The sequence below is a fragment of the Talpa occidentalis genome, unplaced genomic scaffold (assembly GCF_014898055.3).
Source record: "Talpa occidentalis isolate TD23 unplaced genomic scaffold, MPIMG_talOcc4v2.1 talOcc4.2, whole genome shotgun sequence".
Taxonomy (NCBI): domain Eukaryota; kingdom Metazoa; phylum Chordata; class Mammalia; order Eulipotyphla; family Talpidae; genus Talpa; species Talpa occidentalis.
In genome coordinates this window covers 28,367,259-28,382,194 of record NW_023602073.1, presented here as the reverse complement: position 1 = coordinate 28,382,194, position 14,936 = coordinate 28,367,259, and the positions used below count along the sequence as shown (strand labels likewise).

At 42.9% G+C, this 14,936-nt stretch overlaps 2 protein-coding genes across 2 annotated transcripts; one reads left to right on the top strand and one right to left on the bottom strand.

Annotated features, from left to right (window-relative positions):
• Window positions 1-1,449: 1,449 nt before the first annotated feature.
• On the top strand, window positions 1,450-5,032 carry LOC119251105 (putative olfactory receptor 2I1). The gene is made up of 2 exons (XM_037518595.1): window positions 1,450-1,455; window positions 4,100-5,032. The coding sequence occupies exons 1-2, from the start codon at window positions 1,450-1,452 to the stop codon at window positions 5,030-5,032; spliced, it is 939 nt and encodes a 312-aa protein (XP_037374492.1).
• Window positions 5,033-7,228: 2,196 nt separating this feature from the next.
• Window positions 7,229-10,020, bottom strand: LOC119253143 (ubiquitin D-like). The gene is made up of 2 exons (XM_037520787.2): window positions 9,993-10,020; window positions 7,229-7,721 (listed from the first exon to the last, which is right to left on the bottom strand). Exons 1-2 carry the CDS (start codon window positions 10,017-10,019, stop codon window positions 7,251-7,253), a joined length of 498 nt encoding a protein of 165 aa, XP_037376684.1. The 5' UTR covers window position 10,020; the 3' UTR covers window positions 7,229-7,250.
• Between the last annotated feature and the right edge of the window lie 4,916 nt (window positions 10,021-14,936).

Here is a 14,936-nt window from a genome sequence, read left to right as displayed (position 1 = left end):
TGTGCGAAGGCAAAATTACATGATTGACAAGTGAATATATACTGGGTATAGAAAGAAGCAAAGACATCAGAGAGTGACGACTGTGATAAATTTCCAGATGCCTATTGAGGAAGGAACTGAGAGGAGGGAAGTACAATCTATGCAGATACTGAATTAAAAATAAAGAATTATGAGAGTGGCACCACTGGAGAGAATGATAGCAACTCAGGAATAAAAATCTTCAAAAAATAAAGGCGGTAAGAAGGGGGATGGCAGCAACAATGAGGGGTATTGGGCAAAAAACTGATAGCATGAACCAGGGCAGCATTTAAAAACTGAGGATGGTTTATAGTTGCTTGTGGATTTTGATTTTTACTTTATTATAATTAGTCTTTTTCCTAGTCCCTTATTTCGGTTTTCTAAATTCCTGCTATGAGTGAGACCATCCGTTGGTTTTCTTTTTCTTTCTGGCTTATTTCACTACCAGAGACACAATACAGGAGGGTGGAGGTGGGGTGGGGGGGGGAGATGGAGTAGGAACAAAACAAGGGTGGTAGGAATTGTATGGGGACTATAACCAAGATGAAAATGCATATATTGTTTAAAAATGAAAAATGATGTAAAAAATATATAAAATAAAAAAAAAATTAAAAAAAAACTAACAAAAAACTAAGGATGACTCCAACTCATACAAATAAGTGTGGTTTCCCGTGTGACATTGAGAGTCACTGAATTCAAGTGGCTAGTGTAATGACACTTAGAATGCAATTCCAAACCAGTTATAAATTGGAGTAGAAATGATATTGAGAGAGAATCATGCTGTCTCTCTGGTCTTCACACATTGCCAATGACACACCATCATAAAAGACTTTTCTCTCCAGAATTTTCCCTTCCTCACCTTGGGGACTCCTCTCTGGACACCTCCATGCCAATTACTAGTTATGGGAATGGGACAAGAATTCCTCAGAGATGCATCCTTGGAGCTGACGTCAGTTGATTCCCCTGTTTTCTCTAGTGAGAGGCCCCAGAAGTGCACTCCCTCCCCCCCTATAACCTCTATGCCCTTCAGAACCCAGAGGCATTTCTGCCACCTCCACCAGCTAATGCTGCTTTGCTGCCACCAAAAAGGCTCAAGTCCTTCTTCATCTATCTCCCATTATGGGGTTCTCCAAGAACAGATCTTGTCACTTTTGCATGAGTCTTGATGCTTCCAGGGCATAGGTGAATTCTTGCCCAAAGACATTCTATTCCTTCCTCTGGTGAGGAGCCAGAAGGTGCCCACCCATCTTCTTTCTAAGGTACTGCACTCTGATCTGAGACATCTGTTCCAGAAATCGACAGTCATGTGGTAGAGAGTATTTTTCATCCTGCCCACTGCCATTTCAAACCCAGAGCATCCAGAAAAGAAGCAAGAGACCAACTTCTCGTTTGGAAAGTGAAGGCCTAAATGCTAGTGCCAGAGAACAAGACATGAGGGTAAGTCATGCAGATGAAGCATATTCTAGAATACCTAATGAGGTCAAGACAAACTTTTTTTTTAAACCAATTTGCCTTCCTGATGCTAGAGAGGGATCATTTTGAGTGGGGAGTTAAAGAGTGCATATCTGTTTGAGCTCTATATTTGGGAATTTGTGCATACATGTAGTAAGGATGTTGTCTGTGCAATTTGTTTTGTTGTACCTGTTTTCAGAATTTGGCATATTTGGAGGGAAATGGTGATGATTGTCTGGCTGAACTGGTATGTGTCAATATAATCACAGAAGTAGAAAATCTGATTTTATAGGTCCATATCTCTAGCACTGTTGAACCATATGCCTGAATGTCATTTCTTGTACTTAGTTCATCTCCATGATGACTGCCATGATGTAAAATTAAATAAAAGATGTACTGTTATTCTCTGCAGTCCTTAGCATATTAGAACTTGGTTTATTAAATAAACAAACAAATAAACAAAATCCCCCAAGGATCTCCAGGCTAGTCAGCTCTGCGTTGAAATCCTGATAAACATTCACAAACTATGTGACCATAGCAAGTTATATAACCTCAATTATCTTACTCTGTAAAATAGGAGTATTATCCAGTTTTCCAGTGAGTAAAGATCAGGCTATGAGAGGGGACATAAAGTTACATACCAGTGTGTCATTTCTCAGTGTAGGAATCTTCTAAAACCGATTTATGAAATAGGGATAATGGTTACCCTTTCTTGAAGACCTTCTATGGCTCCTAAGTAACCACACAGTTCTAAGAGCTTTGTGTTTTGAACCCACCTTTCAAATTCATTTTCATTTGAGGAAACCTAGCCACAGAGCAGTTAAGCCCCATGTCCAAGGTTGCTTACCCAAGAAATTGCAGGGTCCAGACTCAAATTCAGGTAGTCTGAGTCTTGTACTCCTGTTCTTGAATTCATTAATACCTTTTCTGCCAAATGAGGATAAAATGAGATAGGCACATAAATATGATGTTGTGTTTGGGGAAAACTGGCAATCTGAAAAATAAAAAAAATGAGGGCATAATGATTTTTAAATTAAGTATAGTGAATATGATGCTTAAAAAGTTATCTGCACAATGATGCCTGCTGTGACACATGCAGTAGAAAGATTTCTGTGTACCTTGTATCCATTATGTCAATCATTATGGTTTTTGTGCCATTAAGAAATTTGATTCAGCACCATTTTCAAGGGCTAATGGTATCTCTGTCCCCTTTACACTGATTTGAAAATATTGAAATTAGAGCTATGGGATAATACAGGAAGTTTAGGGGTCATTTAGCTCAAGGTCTTCCTTTTACATGTGAAAAAATTGACGCAAAGGGAAATGAAGTGACTACCCCATATCAAATAACTGGCCAAAGGCAGTCAAGTCAGGTGGAGCCCAGGTCCCTGACTTCTAGTTCAGTCTCTTTCCTCTACCCTGATGACTCTTGATTTAAAGGTTGGTCGACATGAGCTGATCAGTGTGGGCTGTGGTCATCACACTTGGTCATAAGTGGGAGAGGGACGGATAATGAAAGCAGCCTCTAAGAGGGACTCATTACAGATTAGAATACAGTGGTCAGGAGAATGAAGGGTTGTATTTCCAGAAGTTGAGCACCTGAAATGAAAAAGGCCATACCAGGGCCTCCCCGGTGGTGCAGCGGTTGAGTGCTAGGTTGCGAAGCTGCCCGCAGCCTCTGCAGCGCTGGTTCGACCCCTGGTTGCTCCCCAGCAACTGGAGGAGGGTCCCACATGGCGCGCAGACTGCCGCCCTCTGCTCCCCTAAGCAGTGTACTTTGGTCCTTCTGCCTGCTCTGTTCCCTGCTCTGGCTCTGGTGAATTCTTTCACCCTCCGGTGCTTCTGACTGTACCCAGTGCTTGTATAAATAAATAAAATAAATAAATGAAATATTTGTTAAAAAATTAAAAAAAGAAAAGGCCATACCAGTATAGGAAGCTTGGAGGCCACACTTATTTTTAGGCACTCCCATTTCCAAAGCAGGAAGGAGTCTCAGAGTGAAACCTGTCTTCAAGTCAGCAGATGAGTGGATAAAGACTTTGGGGAGGATACATTCAATGGAATATGACACAGCTGTGAAAAAATGAAATAGTGACTTTGGGGGACAAAATTGCTAGACTTCAAGGCAAAATACAGCAGGCATATATGTCAGAGTTAGTGAAAGAGTTTAATGGTTATCAGAAGGATGGGTGAGGGAAGACAGGATGAAAAAGAAAGCTACAGGGGGTCCTGGCAAGGGGCTTAATGGAGGGTGAGTGAAATGTGCACATATGGAGGAGCGAAAGTGTTCAGAATTTTTAAAAAAATAAGAAAAAAATAAAAGAGATCTGAACTGTTTAATGTTTAGGACGAAAATCATAGTTCTACTTTGATCGGAGGAGTCCAATCAGAACCAGACAAGTAGCTGAAAAGCACCGACTGGGAAAACCAGACCCCAGAGAGCACAGCTCCCACGTGTCGGGTCATAAGGGTTCAGATCCGTGGTTTCAACATTAGGCAAGCACAGGGTGTGTTTCTACCCCTTCCCCCTGCTCGCCCCACATACCCTGGATTTCCTTTCTTTCTAAGGCATGATGACACCTTTGCACATGTCCTGCTTCTAAACCTTCTGGGAGTTTCCCTCCTTTAGGCCAACCACAGCACAGAGGAGGGCTTTCTCCTGCTGGGTTTCATGGACTGGCCCTCCCTGCAGCCGGTCCTCTTCGCGGTTGTGCTTTTCTGCTACCTCCTGACTCTCACTGGCAACTCGGCGCTGGTGCTGCTGGCCGTGCGCGACCCGCGCCTGCACACGCCCATGTACTACTTCCTGAGTCACCTGGCCCTGGTGGACGTCGGCTTCACCACGAGCGTGGTGCCGCCGCTGCTGGTCAACCTGCGCGGCCGCGCGCTGTGGCTGCAGCGCGGCGGCTGCATCGCTCAGCTGTACACGTCGCTGGCGCTGGGGTCGGCCGAGTGCGTCCTCCTGGCGGTGATGGCGCTGGACCGCGCGGCTGCCGTGTGCCGCCCGCTGCGCTACGCGGGGCTCGCGGCGCCCCAACTCTGCCGCGCACTGGCGGCCGCCTCCTGGCTGGGCGGCCTCACCAACTCCGCCGCGCAAACTGCGCTCCTGGCCACGCGGCCACTGTGCCCACCCTACCGACTGGATCACTTCATCTGTGAGCTGCCGGCGCTGCTCAAACTGGCCTGTGGTGGCAGCCGAGATGCCACCGAGCGCCAGATGTTCGCTGCCCGCGTGGTCATCCTGCTGGTGCCATCCACTGTGATACTGGCCTGCTATGGGGCCGTGGCGCGCGCAGTGTGGGGCATGCGAACCAGCGGGGGCCGGAAGAGAGCGCTGGGCACATGCGGGTCCCACCTGACCGCGGTCTGCCTGTTCTATGGCTCAGCCATGTACACCTACCTGCAACCCAGGCACAGCTACAACCAGGCACGGGGAAAGTTTGTCTCACTTTTCTACACTGTGGTCACACCGGCCCTCAACCCACTCATCTACACCCTGAGGAATAAAGAAGTGAAGGGCGCAGTGAGGAGATTGGTGGGGAGAAGGCAGACTAGACAGTGAGCATTGTTGGGGAGGGAAAAAAGTGTTAGCCCAGCCCCGAGGATGAAATGCGCCCTGGAAAGTCTGTCACTTGAGCTTTCAGCCTGTTCATTCTTTTTTTTTTTTTTTTTTTTTTTTGCTCTTCCAGAATTTTACTTCAATTGTTATGTAAAATATGGACTTACAATTTTTACATTAATTTTTCATTTTTTACATCATTGGTCATTTTTAAAAATATTTTTAGAATTTTTTTTTAAATTTAAATTTTATTTTTATATTCCCCATACAATTGCGACCTCCTTATTTTGACCCCAATCCCTCCTTTCCTCGCCCCCCACCCCTCATATAGTGTCTCTGCTTCATTGTTGTTTGTTGATTTTGATTTTTACTTTCTTACAGTTATTCTTTTTCCTGGTCTCTTATTTAAGTTTTCTAGATTCCTGCTATGATTGAGACCATCCATTATATTTCTTTTTCTTTCTGGCTGAAGGATCAGCCTGTTCATTCTTAAAGGAGAATCTGCAAGATTTGTCCTTGAGGAGAGGAGAGCTGATGGGGGAGGTCCCTTTACCAGGAAGAAATGTTCATGTGCTTGAGGGAAAATCCCTGTATCCTCTACAAATGCAAGTTTAGGGAGGGAGAAAGGGCCCTCCAGCTTTCTCCTAAACCAGGGAAGAGAAAGCATGGTTTAGGGAATACTTTTCCTCTCCCCCAGGGATACTGTAGCTCTTCTGAAAATCCATATGCTGGTAAGCTAACAAGTGACATGATGCTTAACTATGGCTTTTACACAGTCTGGAAAACCCATGGAAGGCCTATGATATCTGCAACAGGAGTATCAAATTGACAAGAAAATCAAAGGTTCTATTCTACAGGAAACCCCCATCTAGAATAAGGAGCATGTCCTTGAGAGTGATTCAGTCCAACCTAATGCTCACCAGCCTGGTGACTAGTGCCCACCACAGATCTCTAGACCAGTAAGTGTAGCAGGAGGACCTATCAGCGTGATTTTTGCTGGCTGGGGTTAACTTGAGAAACTCTTCTTTGGGAGGTGGTTCTTGAGCAAGTTTTTAAAGGAAAGAAGGAACTAGTATAGTGGTGAAGAAGGTGGACGTGTGTCAGGATGTGAGAAAACCATGCACGAGACCTGTAGGGAGAGATGAGAGAGTGACAGTGACAGAGGAGTAAATGAAGGGAGTGAAATTGAACAGCACTAGTGCTTCCAAAAATGGAACTGACAACTGGTAGTAAGGAAAGCAGAGAGAAGGAAGGGCAATTGGCCAGAACTTGGGCAGTGTTGGGGTCCAGTAAGAAACTAGCTCCTGCCCACCCTCACTCAGATAGCTGCCCCTAGCCTTGAGAGGAACTCCCAGGCCCAAGGAGATGCAGAACAGAGACAGGCCCACAATGCCCTGCCTTTCAGAAAGCCTGTTCCCTCTGAAAGCCTATCTGCTCCTAGAGAACCTCCACAAGAGCCATAAAATCCCTAGTTCTCCAGTGAAAGCAGCTTACTTCATAATCATGTCACTGTTCTCTATAAGTGATAGTCCATTTTGCTCAACAATTATTGCATAAGATGGTAGATGAATTCCTGGGTCAAACATAGAAGCACAGAAATTAATGAACCATGAGTTTGTTGAATGGGAAAGGATATGCTAGTTTTTCTATAAGTCAGCCAAGTAAACATTAAATTGCAAGATGGCTTTGAATGCTTCTTTAAAGGTGCCTTAAAATTTATTTTATGTGTCTGGGCTTCCCTCGTGGCACAGGTGGTTGAGGACAGCGCTGTGAAGCTGTCCGCAGCCTCTGCAGTGCTGGTTTGATCCCTGCTGGCCTCGTAGCAACCCACATGGCGAGCAGACCTCTCCTGTCTTGCCCGCTGCTCCCCTCCACAGTGTATTTCAGTCAGTCTGCCTGTTCTGTTCCCCACTCTGTCTCTGGTGAATCCTCTCACCCTCCTGTGCATCTGGCCTGTACCTGGCTCTTGTGTAAATAAAATAAATCTTAAAAAAATTTATATTTTCAGTAATATATTGTACACTAATTGCCAAATAATTATGTTAGAATCAAAGCATTGTAGATTTAGTTGCAGCTTCTTCCCTGTTCCACACCAAATCTACTTTTCCTATAAGTTTGTTTCTCATTAATTTTGGGATATTAGCATAGAATGTGATTGGCCAGTAAGAACTAAAAGGAAATAAGATTTATTTTCTCCTGTATCACTCCTTCCCAAGGGTGGTCACCCCCCAATACAGTAACGGTTCAGGAAGAGAAAATCGCCCCCTCTGATGTCGTACTCTGCCATGGTCTTCCCATCTTCCAGTCTCTTCCCATTGCAAGTCACAATCTGTCTCTTGGGGCGCACACCAGTGTCGTTCTCAATCATCTTTTTCACCTGTTTCACCGAGCTGGACCTTCGCACCTGGAGGAGGTGCCTCTGCCCCTCGTCACCCTGCTCCACCAGAATCAAGGACAGCTCTTCATCACTGGGCTTCACTACCTTCAGAGTGAGGTGGATGGTTGTCTCCTTGTCAATGCCATAAGAGGACAGCGTTCTCCGAGGTTCTAGGGTTGTTGAGCCGAGCAGAAGGACCTGTTCCTGCACAGGAACCTTGGTCTGAGATCGGACATGTTCACTGATTTTCTTCACGCTGTCATTAGAGTTGGCAGTGAAGGTCATCATATTCCATGCCTCGGAATGGACATTCACCTGGACATCGAAGCACAAGGGACAGTTGATGAGAATGGTTGCCCCCTTTTCCACCTCTTAATGGCTCCCCCTCTTCAGTTGCTCCCTCTCTTCACTGCCTGTCTGATCCTCCAGCTCCTATGCAAGGAGTCGTGTCCCTCCATTCTCTGGAACTTCTCTTTTGGAAATTCCAGATCATAACACAAACAAGGAAACCAGTCTTATTCCTTTAAACCATACCTCTTACCCATCCCAAAAGACCATTAATGATGTCCCAGTTTGTTTTTTTTTAACCAAAGTCGCCTGGAGATGGTGTGTCAAATGTTAAAAGAAATACAACTAGAGGGCCTCCCTGGTGGCCAAAGGGGTTAAGCACAGAACTATGAAGCTATCCGCCGCCTCTGCAGCACGAGGTGGATCCTGGCCAGAGAGTTACCTACATGGTGCAGCAGACCTCTTCCGTCTCGCCCACTGCTCCCTGCAGCATTGCTTTCAGTCTGTCTGCCTGTTCTGTTGCCACTCTGTTTCTGGTGAATCCTCTCACCCTCTGCACCTCTGTCCTATACCCCAGTTCTTGAATGCATAAAATAAAGAAATCTTTGAAAAAAATATTAAAAAAAAGAAATACAACACACAGCATCCAAACGCACACCAGACTCAAAAAACTCCCCCAAAGAATTTCTGAGTCTTGGCAGCCTATTGGGACACTCAAAGGGCTGCCCTCCATGACTGCCTTAGAGGAACCTGGTTAGGACACGAGTCTCTGTATTGTTTGTTTCTTTTTATAATGTTCCATTATTTTATAATAGTAACCCACATATTAGAGCGACAGTGTGTTCAGTGTCACTTGTCCATCTGTATTTCCCATGTTCTTATATCTACCTATTATAGATTATTATCTCCTTTAATAGGACCAGGACACTCTCACAGAAGATAGGAACTATATCTGACTCCTACTTCAATAACCTAGAAATAGGATCTCACCCCTATTTGGTCACCAGAAGAATTTTGGGGGGAATTGGCCTTCATGCGCCATTCAAAAAAGTTTTCTTAATCAATAATTGTAGTATCATTTCACCTACTCCCCCATCCCCTCTTGGCTTTAGGCAAACCCCATGTATATGTTAGTTTCAAGACGGTGAAATGATGTCAAAACAGTCCTGACTTGGAAGGAAATTAATGGCTTCCCTGGAATTTAATCCAGCTCCAGAGAAGAAAAAAGTCTTAAGTCACCTCATTTGCTTTGTTACGGGCTAGCACATCCCATATTTTAGAGTAAACAGGGATGCCTTGCTTAAATAAAAGTGACCTTGAATATACATTGTGCGAAGGGTTTATGTATAAAGCTATATTTCTGTCACAAGGGGACAGTACCTTCTACTTTTTTTTTTTAAATTTATTTATTTATACAAGCACTGGGTACAGTCAGAAGCATGGGAGGGTGAGAGAATCCACCAGAGCCAGAGCAGGGAGCAGAGCAGGCAGAAGGACCGAAGTACACTGCTGAGGGGAGCAGCGGGCGGCAGGAGAGGTCTGCGCGCCATGCGGGACCCTCCTCTGGTGGCCGGAGGGCAGCTGGGGATCGAACTGGCGCCGCAGATGCTGTGGGCAGCTTCGCAACCCAGCGCTCAACTGCTGCGCCACAGGAGAGGCCCAGAACCTTCTACTTTAATACTAGAAAGTTTGCTATTTAAATATGGATCAAAATGGCACATTTCAAAGTGTAGTTATCATTCATTTTCTGTGCTTCTATTGGAAATCTTCTTAATCTAGATGCCACAGACAGTCCTCACTGGAATGCCACTTGTCTGTGTTAAGCTTTCACAACAGGTTCTCTGCATAGTGCCTGTAGTTTTATATAAGGTAATGCATCAGTTCGTTAACAATTTAGGATAAGTGATTTTAAGAGATTTTCAATTTCTCTTTTGGGAGGGGAAGGAAGCTCAAGAGTCCTAAACCCCTAAACAGGATAAGGTGAAAGGGGCCTATGATGATATTTTCATTGTTTCCAATCTTGCCAGCTCTCTTGAGCACAAAGCTCACCCCACTTTCGACTATTTATCCCTGAATGTGGACAGTCCACGGTCTGAAACAAAGGAGAACTCAGGTGACCAAATTCCCTAGACAGAAATTTCCCTTATATTCTGTAGAGATCAGTGCCCATCGCACGCCATTCGAGGTATCTTCCCAACCTCCCTGCCTCCCTGAGCATTGGCCAGCTCCAGTCTCTCCATGTCTCCAAGTCCTGGAGGCGCTTTCCCTTTCAAATCCCTTCATTAAACCCCAACTTACACAGAGGCAGGAGGCATTGGGAGCCATCTTTCAGTCCGGGCTGCAAAAAGAAGACAGAGGCAAGGGCCTTGCACCAGCCTATATGAAGCTGCTCTGCTGGAAATCCCCTACTGGGAGGGCCATCCCCGTACGTTGCTCTTTGTGGTTAGGTGTTCAGATGAGTTTTTTTTCAATTTTGCTTAGTGAAGCCAATAGAGAAAGATACTTTATGGTCAAACCGTTTTCCCTCAACTATCTATCTTTCCTCCTTTTTTCAAAGACATGATGTTCTTTCTTTGTTGAGAATTTCCCCCTGTTTAATATCCCTCTGCCTGCCCCTTACCAGCCCCATCTTGATTTAAGACTGTCCAGTGTGCAGCTCTGGGCCTTCACTGGCTTGAGAACCTTTAATACTTGGTGGGGCTTTCCTGCTGCTTGGAAAGGGCCTTCCTGAGAGCGAGGGAGCCCAGGGGCTGATCGGAAACGATGTGACCATGAACAGTGTATTCACACCAGCCTGACTAGATGTGGGGAGTGAGCTTTGAGAAGACCCCGGATAAATAACCTGACTGATAGGAAAACTAAGTTCCATTCCCAAGGGTGCCACTTGCTGCATTACCTTGGGCAAGTCTGTGCGTCTCCTTAGATGTTGGTTTTCTGCCTTATAAAATGAGATGATTGGAGAAAATTCCTAAGTGTTTTCTAGGGTCAGAAGTTTTTATTTATGTAATATTCTTTACAAAATATTTCTGGGTCTTGAACTCTCTAACCCACTTATTACCTCATCCAAAAACCTGTCAACCAAAGCCACTATTTGACAACAATTCAAAGCCAATAATCGAATGCTGACTCCCTTCTCCTATACAGCACAACAGTTGCATCCAGTCTCACACCACGGTGCCTCTGTTTACCCACTTTACTCCTGGACACTCACTATTGTGATCTCAGAAACAGCTAAGGTGCTGTCTACTCTTAGCATTTGGATGGGGACAAGAGGGAGTGCCGGCATGACTTCAGGGAATTGACTCAACCATTCTGACGCTCCTAGTTTTTCAAATTAATCACTGTCCTCTCCCATGCTCTCAGGACATTGCTCCTGTGAGTAAAAAATATTAAAAAAAAAAAACAAAACAATTAAAAAATTATTGAGTGTTCTAATTCTCTTCAAAGTGAAAAATCTATGAAAATAACTATTTATTATGACCATCCAAGAATGTCCACCCTGTAGAACCTAAATTCATAGAAGTCTCTGCACAGAGTAATGGGATCTGAGCGCTCTAATATTAAAACAAAACCAAACAAAATCAAACCATAAACTTGACATAAATCGTGTTCTTAAATTGAACTCTTTTTAGCCAGTTAATAAAATTGGAAAAAAGAATTATATCAATGTATTTTTTTGGGTTAGCCATACATTTTTAAACACAGAATAATATGGAGGGGAAGACGGCATGTTCGGAACAGATTGGAAAGTTGGCCCCTGCTGTCTTTTCAAATCTCTCTCCAGATTCCTACCACCCCCTATGTTTAGAAACCAAGAAACCATTGGATGTTGCACGGCAGAAAATGTCTGCCTGCACCCCACTGTCCAATAGGATGGGGGATTCTGAAACATCACCAGTGGCCATGCAGAAAATGTCAGATCAGGTTGAGGGCAACAGGAAATGTGCAAGCTCTGCAGCAGAGGTGGAATTGAGAAAAGGGAAAGGAAATGCTGTAAAAACCCAGTCTTAAATAAACTGCTCTCATCTTCAAATTTTATTTTCACCTATTCCCTTCTTAGGCACACTACTTCTGGAACGGGAAGGAGGGGAGACATTTAAAGTGCCTTAAAAGTACTCTCAAAAATATTACTTCATACATGGCGTTTTCTCAAAAAATTGAAAATAAAACCATCATATGATCCAGCAATCCTAACTCTGGGTAGTTATCTGATGGCCTTTTAAAAAATTTTATATATATTTTACACCGTTTTTGATGATGTATGCTTTCTCTTCTCAGGTGTAGTCCCTGTGAAATTCCCGCCACCAGATCACCTGCTACCATCACCATAGTCCCTTGTGCTCTTCCCAATCATGTTTGGATCCTCTCCCTCCACCTCCCCTGCAGATGTCTCTGATTTATAGTTGCCTGTTGATTATAATTTTTTTATTATAATTTAACCCCTCCATTCCCTTACTGTGGTTTTGTTTCCTCTACATTCCTCCTATAGGTGAAATCATCTGATATTTTTCTTTTTCTTTTTGGCTGTTTCACTGAGCATAATCCCTTCCAGTTCCAACCATGTTGCTGTGAATGGCATGAGTTTATCTTTTTAGATTGCTGAGCAATATTCCATTGTGTATATACCACATCTTCTTGATCCAGTCATCTATTTTTTGGCATCTGTATTGTTTTCATGGCTTACTTATTGTATATAGTACTACTATAAATATAGGGGTGCAGGTGTCCTTTTGAATTGATGTTTTTGTGTCCTTTTTTAGATACCTAGGAGTGGAATTGCTGGATCATATAGAAGCTCCATTTTTAGTAGTTTGCGGAATCCCCACACAACTTTCCATAGTTGTTGGACCAGTTTGCATCCCCACCATCAGTGTAGGAGAGTTCTTTTTTCTCCACATCCTTTCCAACATTTGTTGTTGCTAGTTCTTTTGACATGTGCTATTCTCATTGCTGTAAGATGGTATCTTATTGTGGTTTTGTTTTCATTTCCTTGATATCAGAGATGTTGAACATTTTTCATATGCCTGTTTTCCATTTGCATTTCCTCTTTGGAGAAGTGTCTTTTTAGCTCTTCTGCCATTTCTTGACTAGATTGTTTATTTTGTTTTCGTTGAGTCTCTTTAGCTCTTTGTAGGTCTTTGTGATCAGTCCATTATCAGTAGTATTGTGTGTAAAAATTTTCTCCCAATTTTTGGGGTGTCTTTGATTTGTTTAATGTCTCTTTTGCTGTACAGAAGCTCTTTAATTTGATGTAGTCCCAGCTGTTCATCTTTTCCTTCACTATATTTGCTTTAGGTGATGTGTATTTAAAAATATACAGAGATGTATGTCATGTAGTGTTTTGCCTATATTTTCTTCTTTATACTTTATGATTTCATGTCTTATGTCTAATTCTTTAATTCATTTTGTGTTGGTTTTTGTGCATGGTGTGAGGTAGTATTCTAGCTTAATTTTTTTGCATGTGTGGTCCAGTTTTCCCAGCAGCATTTATTGAACAAACTGTCCTTGTTCCATTGCCTATTCTTTGCTCCTTTGTCAAAAATTAGTAATCCATATATGTGTGGCTTTTATTCTGGGTTTTCTATTCAATTCCATTGGTCTGTGTGTGTATTTTTGTTCCAGTACCATACTGTTTTAATTATTACTGCTTTGTAGTATAGTTTGAAATCTGGGAGTCCTATGCCTCCTTTCCTCTTCTTTTTATTCAGTGTTGCCTTGGCTATTCTAGGTCTTTTGTGGCTCCATAAGAATTTCATTAATATTTGTTTTCTTTTGGGCCTCCTTCATGGTGCAAGTTATAAGCACAGCACTAAGAAGGTTTCTGCAGCATGTGAAGCATGAGTTCGATCCTGGGCTCACCAGGAAGTTACCCACATAGTGCAGCAGACCTCTCTTGTTTTGCCTGATGCTCCCCTCAGCAGTGTATTTCTTTCAGTCTGCTCTTCTGTTCCCTACTCTGTCTGTGGTGAGTCCTCTCAACCCCCACACCTCAGGCCTATACACTAGTTCTTGTACGCATTAATAATTAAATCTTAAAAAAAATTGTTCTATTTCTTTGAAGAATGTCATTGCAATATTTTTTGGAATAGCATTGAATCTGTACATTGCTTTTGGGAGGATGGCCATTTTAATAATGTTAATTCTTCCAATCCATGGACAGGAATGTCTTTCCATTTTTTTGTGTATTCTATTTCTTTTAACAATGTTTTTTAAAAAAATTATTTTATTTTATTTTTATTTATACAATAGTTGGGGTACAGACCAGAGGTGCAGGAGGGTGAGAGGATTCACCAGAGACAGAGTGGGGAGCAGAACAGAGAGATGGACCAAAAACACTGCTGAGGGGAGCAGTGGGCAAGACAGGAGAGGTCTGCCGCACCATGTGGGACTCTCCCTGGCCAGCCAGGAATCGAACCAGCACTGCAGAGGTTGTGGACAGCTTCACAGCACTGTGCTCAACCTGCTGCACCACAGGGGAGGCCCTCTTTTAACAATGTTTTATGATTTTTTTGTACAGGTCCTTCACCTCTTTTATTATGCTTATTCCCAATTATTTGTTCTTTATTGTTTTGATTATAAAAGGAATGGTTTTCTTGATTTCTTTCTCTTCAGATTGACTGTACATAGGAAGCCTTCTAATTTTTGTTCGTTGATTTTTTTACTCTGCTACTTTACTAAACTGTTTGAATATTTTGATTAGTTTTTCGTGGAGTTTTTGGGATTCTCTATGTATATTTTATCATCTGCAAATAGTGATAGTTTTACCTCTTCTCTCCCTATTTAGTTTCCTTGTATGCTTTTTTCTTGTCTTATTGCTCTGGCTATGACTTTTAGTATTATATTGAAAAGCAGTGGTGAGAGTGGACATCCTTGTCTTGTTCCAGACCTTAAGGGAAAGGCTTTCAGCTTTTCACCATTGAGAATGACACTGGCTATGGGTTTGTCATATATGGCCTTTATTAGGTTAAGATATGTTTCTTTTATCCTGAGAATTTCAAAAGCCTTTATCATAAATGGATGCTGAACTTTGTTGAGTGCTTTCTCAGTAGGTGGTGTTGATATGTTGGATTACATTAATTGATTTTTGGATGCTGAACCATCCTTGTGCCCATGGAATAAATCCCACTGGTCATGGTGAATTATCTTTTGGATGCCTTGTTAGATTCGGTTGGCTAGAATTTATTGATGACTTTTGCATCAGTGTTCATGGGAGATATTGGTCTGTAGTTTTCTCTTTTGTGT